This window comes from Bubalus kerabau, chromosome 11 (assembly GCF_029407905.1).
Source record: "Bubalus kerabau isolate K-KA32 ecotype Philippines breed swamp buffalo chromosome 11, PCC_UOA_SB_1v2, whole genome shotgun sequence".
NCBI lineage: Eukaryota > Metazoa > Chordata > Mammalia > Artiodactyla > Bovidae > Bubalus > Bubalus kerabau.
The window spans coordinates 14,484,499-14,502,515 of NC_073634.1; the positions used below are offsets into that span (position 1 = coordinate 14,484,499).

An 18,017-nucleotide genomic window follows, 5' to 3' on the forward strand; every position below is an offset into this window, starting at 1 on the left:
TCACCTTAGATGACATTGGTAGCCGCATTGTGGCTGCTTAGAATTTACTGTGGTGTGTTTTTTTTAATTGTTTTTTTTGAATGTTTTGTTTTCTCATGCAAGTCTTTGCAGTCACTGTCATTCACTCCGTTGGCAGGCCTAGGGTGGATGACTCGGTCACCCTGGGCACGTTCTTCAGCCTTTCTTGGTTGGATCTGGGTGGGGAGGCGGGCCAGGCTGGGTGCCAGGATCAGGGCCCTAGAACTGGCATGGGGCCCTGGTGTGTGTCAGGCCCCAAGAGGACAGGGCCAGTGGGCCCGAGTCAAGCAGAGGGAAGGCTCCCAGTGGTGTGTTCTAGGGCTCCGCCTTCAGTCTTGTCCCCTCACTCATTTTATACCTGCCTTGGTCAGAGGAGGTCAAGGGGTCACACACAAGGAAAGGAGATAGCAACTTGGCAATGATTATGAATTCACAGGCAAGGGTGTGTGTGCGCGCTCGGTCATTCAGTCATGTTAAACTCTTTGAGACCCCCCCATGAACTCCATGAACACCAGGCTCCTCTATCCATGGGATTCTCCAAGCAAGAATACTGGAGTGAGTTGCCATTTCCTCCTCCAGGGTATCTTCTCAACCCAGGGATCAAACCCAGGTCTTCTGCATCTCCTGCATTGGCAGGCAGATTCTTTACCACTGAGCCACCTACCAGGGTCCAAAAAGATCTCACAAGTTTTGATGTAAAGCTCACTATTAAAAAAATGCAGCTGCACAAGTGTGGAGGTGCTGAACTTGATTTGATTGGGGTACTTAGGATAACGACTGGGGATTTTGTGGACTGCATGCCTGAAATAGGTCCACCCAACTGGTGTATTGGGCTTCCCTAGTAACTCAGATGGTAAAGCATCTGCCTGCAATGAGGGAGACCTGGGTTTGATCCCTGGGTCGGGAAAAGTCCCCTGGAGAAGGAAATGGCAACCCACTCCAGTATTCTTGCCTGGAGAATCCCATGGACAGAGGAGGCTGGCGGGCTACAGTCCATGGGGTCGCTAAAAGTCAGACACGACTGAAGCAACTGAAGCATGTGTGCATGTACGCACGTGTGCCATACAGCCCAGCCTCACAGGCAGAATGTGAGGGATATCACGAAATCAAGCCAGTATTAGGCTACACACTCCCATCTGATAGCCACTCCTCCAAAGACAAAGGCTGTATAGTCTGGTGTGATTCAAGTGTGTGTGTATACATAAGGAATGATGTATCAATACATACATGTCTGCTTGTAAATAGACCATGTCTGGCAGGGACATGAGAATCTGGCTACAGTGGCTGCCTAAGGGGAGGGGAGTAAACTAAAGGTCAGGGATTGGAAGGAGACTTACTTTTTATTATTTACTCTTTTTCGTGATTTGGATTGTTTACTGTATGTACCTGTTACCTGCAAAATAAGAAGAGAGAGAAGAAGTGGAGTCTGGAGAGCTTGGAGCTCAAGTCTCCTGGTTTCCACTAGAGTATTTTGGGTTCTGTTTTAATAAAAATTGTTCTGTTTTTTTTTCTGAAAATACTTGATTGTTATATAAGTTAAACAATTTCACTTCTCTCCTCAGAGATAAGTTTGGTATATATCCCTCCAAATTCAAATAAATACCTCAAAGTATAGGAATCTCTGCCTGTTTATTGTATTTATATACTATAAACATGCCAATATAAATACATATTTGATATAAGTAAGATCATATTGTGTATACGGGTCATAAATCTCTTTTTAACTTCACAGTCAATTTTGGATGTCTTTCCATGACAGTCATAAAATTCCAACTTATCCTTTTAATAGTCACAATAATTCATCTGTGGCTTTTTTAAAGATTGTGATATATTATTTCAACACATGGAATAATATAGGAAATAGAGAATAAAATATTAGATGCACCCAAAGCTTTCTCTGCCCTCTGCTTTTTAATTCTGTTTTCCTTCTTCTCTCTTGAGGAAGGCTATTGACTTTCACCTTCCCCATTTGTGTCTTTATATTGTATCTTATGTGTCTATATCATAAACCAGAAATTGCATTGTTTATATGTTAAGTTTACATTATGTTGTGCTGAATATACCCTTTTAAACTTGCTCTTCATTGTGGTTTTGAGATTTATCTGTGTTAATACATATGCATTCATCTCAGCTTCTGAAGACTAATTGGGAACATCCAGGCTGTTTGCAGTTTCTCACTATTATATGCACTGCACCAGACAGCCTTGTACACGCGTCCATGTGCACACGAGTAGGAGCTTCTCCAGGCCAGAGGTTTCAAACGACCACCTTGGGGGGCTTTAAAAAGCGATGCAGACATCTGGGTCCTTCCTCCAATTTGGTTTCGGTTGTGCAGCCAGTACTGAGAATCAGTGGTCGAGGGTCAGTACAGAGAAGTGAAATGATCACGTCAGAGTTAATGCCCATCTCTCAGTTCAGTTCACTTCAGTCACTCAGTCACGTCCAACTCTTTGCGACCCTAGGAACTGCAGCACGCCAGGTTTCCCGGTCCACCACCAACTCACGGAGCTTGCTCAAACTCATGTCCATTGAGTCGGTGATGCCATCCAACCATCTCATCCTCTGTCATCCCCTTCTCCTCCTGCCTTCAATCTTTCCCAGTGTCAGGGTCTTTTCCAATGAGTCAGTTCTTCACATCAGATGGCCAAAGTATTGGAGTTTCAGCTTCAGCAACAGTTGTTCCAAAGAATATTCAGGACTGATCTCCTTTAGAATTGACTAGTTCGATCTCCTTGCAGTCCAAGGGACTCTCAAGAGTCTTCTCCAACACCACAGTTCAAAAGCATCAATTCTTTGGCTCTCAGCTTTTTTTATAGTCCAACTCTCACATCCATAAATGACTACTGGAAAAACCACAGCTTTTACTAGACGGACCTTTGTTAGCAAAGTAATGTCTCTGCTTTTTAATATGCTGTCTAGGTTGGTCACAGAAAACTAGCCAAGCTGATTACATGGACCACAGCCTTGTCTAATTCAATGAAACTAAGCCATGCCATATAGAGACACCCAAGATGGTCAGGTCATGGTGGAGAGTTCTGACAAAAGGTGGTCCACTGGAGAAGGGAATGGCACAAACCACTTCAGTGTTCCTGCCTTAAGAACCCCATGAACAGTATGAAAAGGCAAAAAGATAGGACAATGAAAGATGAACCCCCCCCCCCCAGTTGGGTAGGTGCCCAATATGCTACTGGAGACCAGTGGAGAAATAACTCCAGAAAGGATGAAGGGACGGAGCCAAAGCAAAACCAACACCCAGTTGTGGATGTGACTGGTGATAGAAGCAAGGTCCATGCTGTAAAGAGCAATATTGCATAGGAACCTGGAATGTTAGGTCCATGAATCAAGGCAAATTGGAAGTGGTAAAACAGGAGATGGCAAGAGTGAACATCTACATTCTAGGAATCAGCGAACTAAAATGGACTGGAATGGGTGAATTTAACTCAGATGACCATTATATCTACTACTGTGGGCAGGAATCCCTTAAAAGAAATGGAGTAGCCATCATAGTCAACAAAAGAGTCTGAAAATCAGTGCTTGGATGCAGTCTCAAAAATGACAGCATGATCTCTGTTCATTTCCAAGGCAAACCATTCAGTATCACAGTAATCCAAGTCTATGCCCCGACCAGTAATGCTGAAGAAGCTGAAGTTGAATGGTTCTATGAAGACCAACAAGGCCTTCTAGAACTAACATCCAATGTCCTTTTCATTATAGGGGACTGGAATGCAAAAGTAGGAAGTCAAGAAACACCTGGAGTAACAGGCAAATTTAGCCTTGGAATACAGAATGAAGCAGGACAAAGGCTAATAGAGTTTTACCAAGAGAACTCACTGGTCATAGCAAACATCCTCTTCCAACAACACTAGAGAGGACTCTACACATGGGCATCACCAGATGGCCAACACCGAAATCAGACTGATTATATTCTTTGCAGCCAAAGATGGAGAAGCTCTATACAATCAGCAAAAACAAGACTGGGAGCTGACTATGGCTCAGATCATAAACTCATTGCCAAATTCCGACCTAAATTGAAGAAAGTGGGGAAAACCACTAGACCATTCAGGTATGACCTAAATAAAATCCCGTATGATTATACAGTGAAAGTGACAAATAGATTTAAGGGACTAGATCGGATAGACAGAGTGCCTGATGAACTATGGATGGAGGTTCATGACACTGTACAGAAGACAGGGATCAAGACCATCCCCAATAAAAAGAAAAGCAAAAAAGCAAAATGGCTGTCTGAGGAGGGCTTACAGATAGCTGTGAAAGGAAGAGAGTCAAAAATCAAAGGAGAGAAGGAAAGATATACCCATTTGAATGCAGAATTCCAAAAGAATAGCAAGGAGAGATAAGAAAGCCTTCTTCAGTGATCAGTGCAAAGAAATAGAGGGAAATAATAGAATGGGAAAGACTAGAGATCTCTTCAAGAAAATTAGAGATATCAAGGGAACAGTCCATGCAAAGATGGGCACAATAAAGGACAGAAATGGTATAGACCTAACAGACGCAGAAGATATTAAGAAGAGGTGGCAAGAATACTCAGAAGAACTGTACAAAAAAGATCTTCATGACCCAGATAATCACGATGGTGTTATCACTCACCTAGAGTCAGACATCCTGGAATGTGAAATCAAGTGGGCATTAGGAAGCACCACTATGAACAAAGCTAGTGAAGGTGATGGAATTCCAGTTGAGCTACTTCAAATCCTAAAAGGTGATGCTGTGAAAGTGCTGCACTCAATATGCCAGCAAATTTAGAAAACTCAGCAATGGCCACAGGACTGGAAAAGGTCAGTTTTCATTCCAATCCCAAAGAAAGGCAATGCCAAAGAATGCTCAAACTGCCACACAATTGCACTCATCTTACACACTAGCAAAGTAATGCTCAAAATTCTCCAAGCCAGGCTTCAGCAATATGTGAACCGTGAACTTCCAGATGTTCAAGCTGGATTTAGAAAAGGCAGAGGAACCAGAGATCAAATTGCCAACATGCCTTGGATCATCAAAAAAGCAAGAGAGTTCCAGAAAAACATCTATTTCTGCTTTATTGACTACGCCAAAGCCTTTGACTGTGTGGATCACAATAAACTGTGGACAATTCGGAAAGAGATGGGAATACCAGACCACCTGACTTGCTATACAGGAGAAACTTGTGTGCGGGTCAGGAAGCAACAGTTAGAACTGGACATGGAACAACAGACTGGTTCCAAACAGGAAAAGGACTATGTCAAGGCTGTATATTGTCACCCTGCTTATTTAACTTATATTCAGATACATCATGAGAAACGCTGGGCTGGAAGAAGCACAAGCTGGAATCAAGATTGCTGGGAGAAATATCATTAACCTCAGATATGCAGATGACACCACCCTTATGGCAGAAAGTGAAGAAGAACTGAAGAGCCTCTTGATGAATGTGAAAGAGGAGAGTGAAAAAGTTGGCTTAAAGCTCAACATTCAGAAAACTAAGATCATGGCATCCGGTCCCATCACTTCATGGCAAATAGATGGGGAAACAGTAGAAACAGTGGCTGACTTTATTTTTTTGGGCTCCAAAATCACTGCAGATGGTGACTGCAGCCATGAAATTAAAAGACGCTTACTCCTTGGAAGGAAAGTTATGACCAACCTAGATAGCATATTCAAAAGTAGAGACATTACATTGCCAACAAAGGTCCATCTAGTCAAGGCTGTGGTTTTTCCAGTAGTCCTGTATGGATGTGAGAGTTGGACTATAAAGAAAGCTGAACACCGAAGAATTGATGCTTTTGAACTGTGGTGTTGGAGAAGACCCTTGAGAGTCCCTTGGATTGCAAGAAGGTCCAACCAGTCCATCCTAAAGGAGATCAGTCCTGAGTGTTCATTGGAAGGACTGATGTTGAAGCTGAAACTCCAATACTTTAGCCACTTGATGCAAAGAGCTGACTCATTGGAAAAGACCCTGATGCTGGGAAATTGAAGGCAGGAGGAGAAGGGGACGACAGAGGATGAGATAGTTGTATGGCATCACCGACTCGATGGACATGAGTTTGGGTAAACTCCAGGAGTTGGTGATGGACAGGGAGGCCTGGCATGCTGTGGTCCATAGGGTCGCAAAGATTTGGACATGACTGAGTGACTGAACTAAACTGAACTAGATTGGTCATAACTTTTCTTCCAAGGAGCAAATCCATCTCTACCTGCACCAAATGAGCAGATTGGCTTTTACTCTGCCTGCAAGGGTGATTTTTGTTTCCCTACATCTTCTTCAACATTTGCTATTATCAATTTTTTCTATTATTTTATTTTATTTTTTAACTTTACAATATTGTATTGGTTTTGCCATATATCAAAATGAATCCACCACAGGTATACATGTGTTCCCCATTCTGAACCCTCCTCCCTATTATCAGTTTTTAAAACTAACTTTTATCCATCTGAAATGGATCTTCCTCATTTTAATTTGCGCTTTCCAATTCCCAGTATGGTTGAGAATCTTTTCTTAACTTCACTGGGCATTTGGGTTTCCAAATAGAAGAGAGAGAAGGAGATTTCTTTTCATTTATTGTTCAGTTGCTAAGTCTTGTCTGTTCTTTGGGATCCCATGGACTGTAGCATGCCAGGCTCCCCTGTCCTTCACTGTCTCCCTGAGTTTGCTCAAATTCATGTACGTTGATTTGGTGATGCTAGTTAACCATCTCATCCTCTTCCACCCCTTCCTTCTTTTGCCTCAATCTTTCCCAACATTAGGGTCTTTTCCAATGAGTTAGCTTGTTATATGAGGTATCCAAAGTATTGGAGCTTCAGCTTCAGCATCAGTCCTTCCAATGAATATTAAGGATGGATTTCCTTTAGGATTGACTGGTTTGATCTCCTTGCAGTCCAACAAATTTCAGACAGATTGAAGACCTAAATGTGTACAATAAAATGTTAAGGCTTCTAGAAGGAAATGTAGATGAACATTTTTGGAGTAAGGACAGAGTTTCTTGGTAATACAAAATGTATATACCAGAGAGGAAAGGATCGCTTATTTGACAACATATATGACGATCTATTGTATGTTAAAGGGCTTCCCAGGTGGTGTAGTGGTAAAGAGTCTGCCTGCCAGTTCAGGAGACACAAGAAACATGGGTTTGATCCCTGGATCAGGAAGATCCCCTGGAATGGGAAATGACAAACCACTGCAGTATTCTTGCCTGGGAAATTCCATGGACAGAGGAACCAGGTGGGCTATAGTCCATGAGGTCAAAAAGAGTCAGACATGACTGCGTGACTGAGCATACACAAACACATATGTATGTTAAACTGCATGACAGAAGACACCATCAACAAAGTGAGAAAACAAGCCCAAGCTATTTGTAAACCATTAAACCAATGAGTCAAACTCCCTTATTTTTTGCTTACACCCAAAGATGAAGAATTTTTGCAGGTTAATTTTTTTCTTAGATTCAAAAATCAGTCTTTGACGATTATAAGTTCACATTCATTAAATTTTAAAATATTTAAAAGTATTTCTTTATGAATTTTTACTTAAATATTTTTCAGTGAGTTTGATCATTGTATTTTTCTCTTTAATTTTTATCTTATATTGGAATATGGTTGATTGACAATGTTGTGTTAGTTTCAGATATACACCATAGTGATTCTGTTATATATATACATGTATCTGTTCTTTTTCTAATTCTTTTCCCATTTATTTAGGTTATTACAGAATATTGAGCAGAGTTCCCTGTGCCATACAGTAGGTCCGTGTTGGCCATCTGTTTTAATTATTAGTAGTGTGTGTATGTCAATTCCAAACTCCAAATATGTTCTCCTCCGACCCTTCCCCGACCCTGGTAACCTAAAGTTCATTCTTTGAGTCTGTTAATCACTATATCTTTTTCTTAATAATTGTTAAAGCTCTTTATGTATTTTATGATCATTTTTGGCTGAAAGTAACAGAAACCCTCAACTCAAACCGGCTTAAATAATAATGATTACTTTACAGAGCTCAAGTGTCCCTTCAGGCATCAAGGCCAATCTTTCCTTATCTTTGCTCTGCCAGGGGCTTCATCTTCAGGCTTACTCCCTTCATGGTTGTGAGATGGCAACCGCAATTCCAAACTTCATATCCAAACCCACCACTGTCCAGAGGACAGAAGGTTCTGCTGACCACCACCTTTTTTTTAGTGGGTGGAGGACTTTCCCAGAAGTCCTGCAGACACCCTCATTATTTAAGTTGGTCACACATCCCATCCTAGATCAAGGGAAGGATATTATACTTAATTATGGGGAGTCAGTCACCATGACCCTCCATTAGACCCTTCATATCAGTAGTCCTTTGTCATATATAATAAATATATTTTCAAGCTTCCCATTTCTTGTAATATGGTTCATAAATAGGTATCAAATGCCATTGTTTCTTAATTCTAAGATACCTTAGCTGTGAGGCATTAATGTAACAATCTTTCCGAAGAGGAGAGGACTATATTTCATTTGAAGGAATAAATAAGCATATACTGCACATTCAATCCAAATCACTTTTTCAATATCACAGAGTCTGAATCTCAGCCTTTTCCACATTTTACAATTCTGTTTTGGGCACTGATTGTTAAATACAGCATCATGAACAGCACTGCTTTTTGTAATCTCTGCCTCTACTCTTGACCCTTTTTAGTCCCTTTTAAATTAACAGGATAATTTCAAAACACATAAAAGATTATTGAGTTTTTTTTTTCAACTCCTACTTTATATACTTGTGGTTTCATTTTATTCTTTACTTGAGGGAAAAAAATATTTTTAAAGTTAATCAGCTTCTTTAGAAAGTTTTTGAAACAGATGCCTAAGTACAGGACCCATGCATAGGTCACACCAACTCCTGCTGGGGTTTGAAATTTTTCTGATCTACTTCAAGAAGTTTGGCATTTCCTTTTCAACTTTTAGAAAAGAAAAGCCTGGTTACATTCTCTTTGCAAAAATGCAAAGTCTAGGTAAATTTAGGGTAAAAAAGTAGAAGTCCTTCAATAATCCCTAATTTCCAAATTTGGTTCTCTTCCCCAAGAGGATCACTTGGTGAGGTGTGACCCTTCCAGAACATTATCCAGGGATTTATGCAGACACGTGTGTGTACCAGTTATGTGGTTTACGTTCAGTAAATCACCCTGTACATACTCAGTAAGTCTGCTCACATAAGTTTGTTCTGGCGATCTCCCCATGTGAGTTCCCTAATGGTGGACATTTAGGCTGTTTCTAATTATTTGCTGTTACAAACAGTGCTATAATTAACATCCTTGTAAATGTCTCTTTGTGCATATGGGCAAGCATTTCTTTAGGGTAGCTATCTATGGTTTGGCAATTTCTGCTGCCTTTAATTGCATTGCCTGGTATCTGGCAGACGATCTTCTGCATGTACAATAACTTTTCATGTCCATGCTCTATTATAGTGTAAGTTTTAAAAAGATGTTTTAGGCAACAATTAGGAATCTAAGTTTAAGTTCAAATTCTGTGTGGATTGCTGTGGGCAGCTGAGGTGACACTTGGATGAACAGATGCCTCTACACGTGGCTAAGGTCGCCCATGCACAGGCAGTTGTGGTGAAGAGCAAGTAAGGTCTCCCCTGCCACACGCATTGTAAGGCACATTGCGATTTTTGCACTGTTAAAATATGAGAAAATGCTTCTTAGAACAGAGCAGTTATGGTGTTTGATTTTCCCAGATAAATAGCCCATTGCTCCACCCCATATTTTGAATGGCCCTTGCCCTGTGAGTTGATAACAACCGCATTTACAGAAATTCCTTTCCCCTACAGCTGGGAGTGTTTCGGGACTATTAACTCCATTGATCTATGCCTCTGTTCCGGTGCTAGTTCAAGGGGCAAGCTCCCCTGTAGTCTTCTTTTTGAGAACCTTCTTGCACATTTGTCTTTCTGTCTGCTGCTCTTTCTTCCTCCCCACGCTGTCCTTTTCACACGGGCACTTCATTAGCTGCTCACAATCTGCATGATTTTGCATCGTGGTGTGTCTGATGTGAGAACATCTGCGGTAGTCAAGAGCATATTTTCCTCAGGCCTTGACACGGAGCTCGCCATCAGCATGAAGCAGTCTCTCTCGCTTTCTCTCTCTCTCTCTCTCTCTCTCATCCACTGACATCTCGCAGCATCGCTGCTCCAACATCAGTTATGCCTGAGTCTTGAATGGTGTCAATCTGAGTTGAAAATGTGTCAGCTTTCTTAACATTATCACTAACAGACTGCTTAATTAACCTGCTGATACTATCAATAATGGATCTTGCTGGTATGCTAGAAAGAAGACCCGTAGCCCACGGTTGGTCTCTCTCTCTCTTTTCATTTGTTTAGTCTCTCAGTGACCATACTGCTGGAGCTGAACTTTTCAGGAGTGGGATAAGAGCGATCTGGGAGGGTTTGAAAGGAATACAGTAGAACTTAAAGCTCTGGAAGAGACAATGGAATCACTGAGACAGGCTGGCATTCTTGTTGCTCAGAGGTAGGGATGGCTAGTACCGGTGCATACAGCAAGTGCTCAATAAATGGCTAACCACTGTACAGAGTCAACTGAAGAGATTACAGGGCGCGTGCTGTCTGAGTTGACAGTAAGAAAGTTGATGTTCACTGGGAGGAGCCTGGGGTTGCCATCATTCTGAGGTGGCCATCCCTTTTCCATCTCGCAGCTGAGATGAGAGGGGCACATTGTCATTCTCAAAAGGGTCCAGACAGGGAGGGACGCTGGGTTTTCACTTCCTTTCATGCTTTATCTTTCATCTCAAGTGGCTTTGTGTTTGAACCAACGACCTCCTCTATCCTTCTGAGGCCACATCACATATTCAGAAATTTCAGAAAGCAGAGATACCACCGCAGCCTGGAGCAACTCCATCACCTCCAAAACCATGCTCTCTCTTGTCTGTCTGTCTCCCGCATGCACGTCAAAACACACACACGCACACAGTCGGACTTGACATGTCTCAGCTGTCCCTGGCTTCCCCCTACCTGGACAAGCCTGTTAGCTCAGCCAGCACCCAGAAATTCACGGACACACTAAATGCATCCCCATTTTTACACCTGGGAGGCCGGCAGGGAGCAGAACTCATAGAGTGAGTTTAAGCAGCTGCTCCTCCCCTGAACCACATTCCTGTGGCCTTGCCTTTCCTGAAATGGTGGTGGTGGTGGTGGTAGAATGCATTCTCAGAGGGCAGAGATTAATGCCTTTCAGGGCAGAAAACCTCAATATCATCTCCAAAGGTTTTCTTGGGTCTCCTAGTACTTAGGGGCCTGGCTGTCCCAAGGGTGTGATAGGTTGCAGTACATCTCTGCCACCACTAGAGGGCGAGTCACTAACACAGGCCAGGTGTCCCTACCCCAGGCCTCTCCGGGGGCCCTTCTGGACCCTAAGCCCTAGAGGGGCCCTGGGGCTATCAGGAGCTCACCTCTAAGGGTGAGGAGCAGGAGATGCAGAGCCAGGCTTGGAACCCAAGGCCAACTGGCCTGAAACCCAGGCTCCCATTCTCTCCTCCTTTACCTCAGATTCACCTGCCTGACTCTCAGTCTCTGGGTGTGTTTAAGACAAGGGCTTTTCAGCATCAATTCTACTGACGTGTTGGGCTGGATAATTCTTTGCTGTGGGAGCTGTCCTGTGCATTGAAGGATGTTTAGTCTTTGGTCTACCCAGAGATGCCAGTAACAACCCCTGCCCCCCCCCAGATCGTGATCATCAAAAATGTCTCCAACTTTGCCAAATGCCTCACAAAATCAGCCCCGGTTGAGAGCCCCTGTTTGAGACAGGAGAGTGTGGCTGCTGTGGAGACAGCAGGGACTGAAGCCGACAAGGTCTGCCCATGGCTCCCACTGTGACTGTGTGTCGTGTGGAAACACGAGAGCTACTCGGAGACAGCATATGTGCTGTAAATACGTTTCAAAACTGTATTGGGTCTCCTGCTTTTCTTCTCCAAAGGCTGCAAAGTACCTCGGTCTTCCCCTCTGTTTATTCCACCTCCCCGCTTTACTGAAAAAGGAGACGGAGGCTCAGAGACCCTCAGGGCTTCGAGCGGCCCCTCACCTGCAGGGCCGGGTCCCCCAACTGCAAGCGCCCTGGCCCGCTCTGCTCCCTAGCATTGGCTTGGGCACCAGGAGCATCTGCGGTCCTCCTCCTACTCCACCTGCCCACTAGGCCCTGCCGCCCTCCAGTTCCCCAAACCCTGGCGCCCCCCCTCACTGGAGGGAGTGAGGAAGCAGCAGGTGTTGATGCTAATCAGCGTTCACAGCCCAGAACTGCAGTCGCTCCCAGGCTCACACACTCCCCAAAATTAAACACTCATTATACAAAATTAATTGACATTAATTAGCAAAAATTAAAACTTTAAACACAGCAAGGCGCTTTGGGGGGAGGAGTGAAGCAGGCGGGCTCCACATTTGTCACCCCCCCAACTGCCCACCCTCCCACCATCCCCAAGTCCCCCCACTTCCATCCTGGAGCAGAACCAGGGTTCAGGCGAGGTCAGCACCCACACCCGGCCCTGGGCCCAGGCCCAGCCATGTGAATCCCAGGGGAGAGAAGCCAGTTAATGGGTGGCCCCCCAAAGTCGGCACACTCTGCCGAAGTAAGGAGCCAGGAGCCGTCCCCTCAGCCCAGGTCCCCATGATCTCAGCTGAGATGTGGAGGCATGGCCAAAGGAGGAAACCCAACCATCTGAATCAAGCATGTAGAAGGCATGCCTTTAGCCCCCACCCCAAACTCGTCCATTTCCTGGGTACCCAGAGGATGGGGCACTGTAGCCTTTCGGCTCTGTCCCACTTGGCTGTATGGCCTCAGATAAGTCACCCCCCTCTCTGAGCCTCAATCTTCCATCCATATGATGAGGGGGAGGCGCTGGGTGAGCACTGAGGTTCCTGCTTGCTCTGGCACCTGCTGTCAGGGAAGCAAGTCTCTGCGAGCTTGATTCACTCTGAGGAGCAAGGGGCTAAGTGTGGGGGGCAGCTGGCATTTTAAGAGGATGCCCAGAAAGGCAGCCACGGGACTGAGGAGCTGACAGTGGAGTGTCCGGCACCAGTGGGGGTTGGCCTTCAAGCCACAGAGCCCTCCTGGATGGGCATCCACTTTGCCTGCCGGTGGGGCCTGCCCCTGAGGAGAGGAAAGCAGCGTCCTGGATAACCGGCTGCTCTCTGAGCCCTGAACAGTTTCCCCTCCCCACTCACACTGGTTATTTATTTTCCACCTTTGTTTTCCAGGTTCCCAAGGGCCCCACATCCTTCACCAGGCTGATAGGCAGCAGAGCCATGCCTCCATCCACTATCGGAACAGTGCCGTGCTTAGTCACTCAGTCGTGTCCGACTCTTTGTGACCCCATGGACTGTAGCCCACCAGGCTCCTTTGTCCATGGGAATACTCCCAGGCTAGAATACTGGAGTGGGCTGCCATGCCCTCCTCCAGGGGATCTTCTCAACCCAGGGATCGAACCCAGGTCTCCTTCCTTGCAGGCGGATTCTTTACCATCTGAGCTATCAGGGAAGCCCATAAATACTGGAGTGGGTACCCAGAGAGGATCTTCTCCAGGGGATCCTCCCAACCCAGGAATGGAACCAGGGTCTCCTGCATTGCAGGCGGATTCTTTACCCGCTGAGCTACCAGGGAAGCCCCGGCATTTATTCAGAAGCTTCGTTGCTTGGTGTGGGTGGAGCCCAGTGGTCTTCTCCACAAGGTAGAATGCCATCTCCCCCCTCACTCCTGCTCCCTTCTCTCTCTCCAGCCAGCGCCAATATCTGCAATGTGGTTCTGATGCGATACGGGGAGCTGGAGGAGGGAATTGACGTCTTGGACGGTGATGGCAACCTCGTGGGCTCCTCCAAGATTGCTGCCAGACATGTGGGTCATCTGGGGGCGCAGGGGGCTGGTGGGGAGGCTCTGGTTAGTTTTCCCTCGACATGATTATTCCCCAGGGGTTTCTGTCCACCGTGCCCTTGCCTTTCCTCTTGAGCGCACCTCCCCGCCCCCGCCCCCCACTCCCATCCATGTGAACCACAGGCCTCAGGTCTGGCCCTCGCCAGCCCTGCCTCTTAGACACCCTTGCTTCTCTGCAGCAACCTCTTCACCCCTAGGAAGCATCCCCATCTCTTATCCCAGCCCCTTAGGACCTGCTTTCTCTGACCTGTTAATTGGTGAGGGCAGAGGAGGCCCCCCCGCCTGCCCCGGAGCTTTCTTTCCCTTCCCCAGGACCTAGAGCCCTGCTCCTGGGGCCTTCATATCCCCCTGGGTGAGAAGAGGACAGGTGGAAGTGGATGATTTGTGGTTCTGTGCTAACAGGCGCTTCTGCAGGTGATACATCACCAGGGAGTGAGTGTGGCCAAGGTGAAGGGATTTCAGGCTTGCAGGAAGCCATGAAGATGGTTTGGGGAAGAGTGTTTTGTTTCAAGAGGCCCTCTTTCACTTCTTTCACTTTTCACCAGCCTCACCCACTCTAACAATTTTTTAAAATATTCCAGTCTGTATATATATCTCCCTGTGCTTTCCGGCCTTCATCCTAATGGCGACTAGTGTCATGTCCTGCTCTAGCCTCTGAGTGCTGGGTCCCCTCTTCTCCAGCCCCTCTCCCTCATCAGCTTGCACATGCGGCCCCCACTGCGCTGTCAGCGAGGCCATCTCCATAAGCCTCTGGCCCCACTGGGAAAGTAAGTGTCCGTGCACGGCTTGTGAGGGGCAAGGAGCTCGAGGGTGCTGGCGTCCACACCACATCCTCTGCTTTCTGCACAGGCTCTGGGTGCCCGCCCCCCCACCCCCACCCCACATCCTTACGCCTGTTCAGGAGACTGAAGGGACCCTCTCCCAGGCCTTCCTGCAGCTGATGATGAAGAACCCAGGTTCCTGGGAGAAATATTCAGCCCCCGATCCCTCATCAGAGGGGAGTTAGCCTCAACTTCCCACCTGACCCTAACCTCCTATCCAGCCCTAGACTCTTCCCTGACTTCCTGAGAGGGTGGTCAATAGTGATAGCTCCTTCACGTGGTCCAAACAGCAGGGACCCCCAACTCTTCTGCAGCCCTGGGCTTCCCTTGTCTTGAGGCTGCCGGCCCCTTGCCATTCTGGAGAAAGACTCCAGGGACCCACGTGTTACAAGCATTCCTTGAGCCTTCTCTGAGAGCCAGAAGCCTGCATCACAGCGACCATCAGGATGCAGAGATGCCACTGAGCTATACCTCGACAGCCGCCACTGCCCGGGGTTCCTGAGGGAACCCCCCGAGCCAGGCCCCAGGCAGACCCCTTATGGGGACCGCAGACACTCAGCAGAAGCCTTTCCCACTACAAAGTTGACTTCTTGTCGCTAAGAAAGACTCTCCTCCAGAGCCAGGAGATGCTTTAGGGGCCCAAAAGAGAAAGTCAGTCCCAGAACCTCTGTTCTCACTGGGCACGAGGAACCTCAGGCAGCTCAGCAGGTCCCAGCTGTTTGTTCTGGTCCTTCCAGCGCCTGCTTTGTTTCTGAGCATCTCGAGTCCTCCATGTGCTTCCTCTCAGCCGCAGCGCCACCCTCCACTCCCAACTCGGGCACCTCCCTGGGCTCAGGCCCCTTCCTGGGACTGCCTCTGTATTGCCACCCCTCCCCCACACGTGGCAGGTGATGGGAATCTGTGATGGGAAGACAGGGAGAGCTTTTTTCTGTTGTCGGGAATACAGCTTAGCGAGCAATTCCATGAATTATTCTGTTCAGCCAGATGTGCTTAGCAGCAGTACACACACCTAGGGGCTCCAGGGCGGGCTTTGCTGCCAGGCAGCTGTCCCACCCCCAAGAAGCCCCTGCTCACCAAGCCTCTGCTTGCCCCTCAGGCCCTGCTGGAGACAGCGCTGACACGAGTGGTCCTCCCCATGCCCATCCTGGTGCTACCCCCGATCGTCATGTCCATGCTGGAGAAGTGAGTGGGGCCAGGACGGCGGCCATCGTGGAGGTGGAGGGGAGGGGGCCCTGCTGGCCCAGGGCAAGGGCCCTAGTTTGTTCTGACTGTCCTTGAAAGGACTGCTGGAATCATCTTGTGAGAATTAATGGACTCTCCCTGCTCAGGACCCTGTGCTAGGAGCTGGGAGGGAGGTCCTGACGTACAAGGCAGGGCTGGCGCTTCTTAGGGGGGTGTGTGTGTGTGTGTGTGTGTGTGTGTGTGTGTACGCACTCTATTAGTGCATAGCACAGGACCAGTGATAGAGAGAGCGTTTGAGGACTGTGGTGGGAAGACTTGGACCCAGGATACCCCTTTCAAGTATCTGCAGTGAGGTGAGTCTCCACCTCGCTATGCCTCAGTTTCTCCATTTCTAAAATAATAGTATTAACCTTCATGCCACCCTCAGAGGGATGTTCTGAGAACATATTTGTCCTGACTCTAAAGAAAGAGTCAGGAGTCATGATTGTGTCTCTAAAAGAGATATCTGCTTTTGCTTAATATAATTGTTATGGTAGTCAGTTCCTTTTAATTGACAAGTGATATCCCATTGTAAGGGCTTCCCTGGTAGCTCAGCTGGTAAAGAATCCGCCTGCAATGCAGGAGACCCCAGTTTGATTCCTGGGTCGGGAAGATCCCTGGAGAAGGGATAGGCTACCCACTCCAGTATTCTTGGGCTTCCCTGGTGGCTCAGACAGTAAAGAATCCACCTGCAAGGAGGGAGACCTGGGTTCGATCCCTGGGTTGGGAAGATCCCCTGGAGAAGGGAAAGGCAACCCACTCCAGTGTTCTGTCCTGGGGAATCCCCATGTACCAGAGAAACCTGGCAGGCCACAGCCCATAGGGTCACAGAGTCAGACTCTACTGAGCGACTAAGCACAACACAGCACAGAGGAGATACAATAATAAGAACAGTGATGTAGTGATTCTATTAATTAATGAGGGTAAAATTGAATGATGAAGATGGGGATGCTGCTGGGAGGAAAGGCTGAGGGGAGGAGGGAAGAAGCAGGCAGATCCCTGAAGATGAGGGCAAGTCTAGGAGGATGGCAAGAAGCAGGGAATGGTTCTAAGTGCAGGGAGGAAGATAAGCAAAGGCCTGGAGGTCTGGTGCAGGTACAAGTGAAGAGGTGATCGCTCCCTCCCTCTGGGGGCCCAGCCTGGAAGGGGGCACCTCAAGGCTGTAGATGGGCTTGGGGCTGTGTAGGACAAGGATGGGGTTGGTGGCACTCCATGGAAGGCATGGGTCAGGGGCTTCTCCCCAGTTTAGGGACTTTCTTATTCTCACAAACCAAATGACAATTAGCATCGAACCCTTATTAAACACTTGTTACATCCCAGTCCTCTCTCAGCCAGGTCCCTACCTAAATGCCATCTCCTCAAAGATGCCCTCCCTGACCACCCCATTGAAATGACAGCCACCAGGACTCCTTCCCTGGCTACACTGACTTATTTTTACATACAGCACTTACCAATATCTGAGATTCTTTTTCTAGCTGTATATTATCTGTCTGCTTCACTAGAATGTCATCTACACTTTTGTTTTTAAAGTTACTCAGTCATGTCCAACTCTTTGTGACCCCATGGACTACACTGTCCATGGATTTCTCCAGGCCAGAATACTGGAGTGGGTAGCTATTCCCTTCTCCAGGGGATCTTCCCAACCCAGGGATCGAACCCAAGACTCCTGCATTGCAGGAGGATTCTTTACCATCTGAGTCACCAGGGAAGCCCATGGAGGTGGGTAAATTCCTTTTGTTTTCTGCCTGGCACAGTATCTAGCATAGTTCCTGGCACATAGTGATGTTCAGTGTTTGTTGAATGAATGAATAATCTCATTTAACCTTCACAACAGTGCAATGAGGTCAGTATGGTATCCCTATTTTACAGATGAGGAAAGGAAGGCAAAAAGAGGTTGTGTATCATCTGCTTACAGTCACTCACTAGGAAATGGCAGAGCCAAGCGTGACCCAGGAAGATGGCTGCAAAGCTGGGCTCTTCCTACCACACTGGCTGCCTTTTGGGTTTTTGGATCCAGCACATAATCACGTCTTTGGAATCCACCCCACATAGAGACAAGGGAGGAGCAAATTTGGGGACCTGGTCTCAG

At 46.8% G+C, this 18,017-nt stretch overlaps 1 protein-coding gene across 5 annotated transcripts in view; it reads left to right on the top strand.

Annotated features, from left to right (window-relative positions):
- The window catches only part of SFXN5 (sideroflexin 5), a 126,087-nt gene that overhangs the window by 84,068 nt on the left and 24,002 nt on the right, over nt 1-18,017 (top strand). For 2 of the 5 annotated variants that reach the window (XM_055539663.1, XM_055539664.1), the window contains exons 11-12: nt 13,735-13,850; nt 15,804-15,889. In XM_055539663.1, coding sequence (XP_055395638.1) covers nt 13,735-13,850; nt 15,804-15,889 — 202 coding nt within the window. Of the gene's footprint in view, nt 1-1,423; nt 1,845-13,734; nt 13,851-14,288; nt 14,319-15,803; nt 15,890-18,017 lie in introns of those variants that run through there. The other 3 variants (XM_055539662.1, XM_055539667.1, XM_055539666.1) reach the window with 3 other exon arrangements.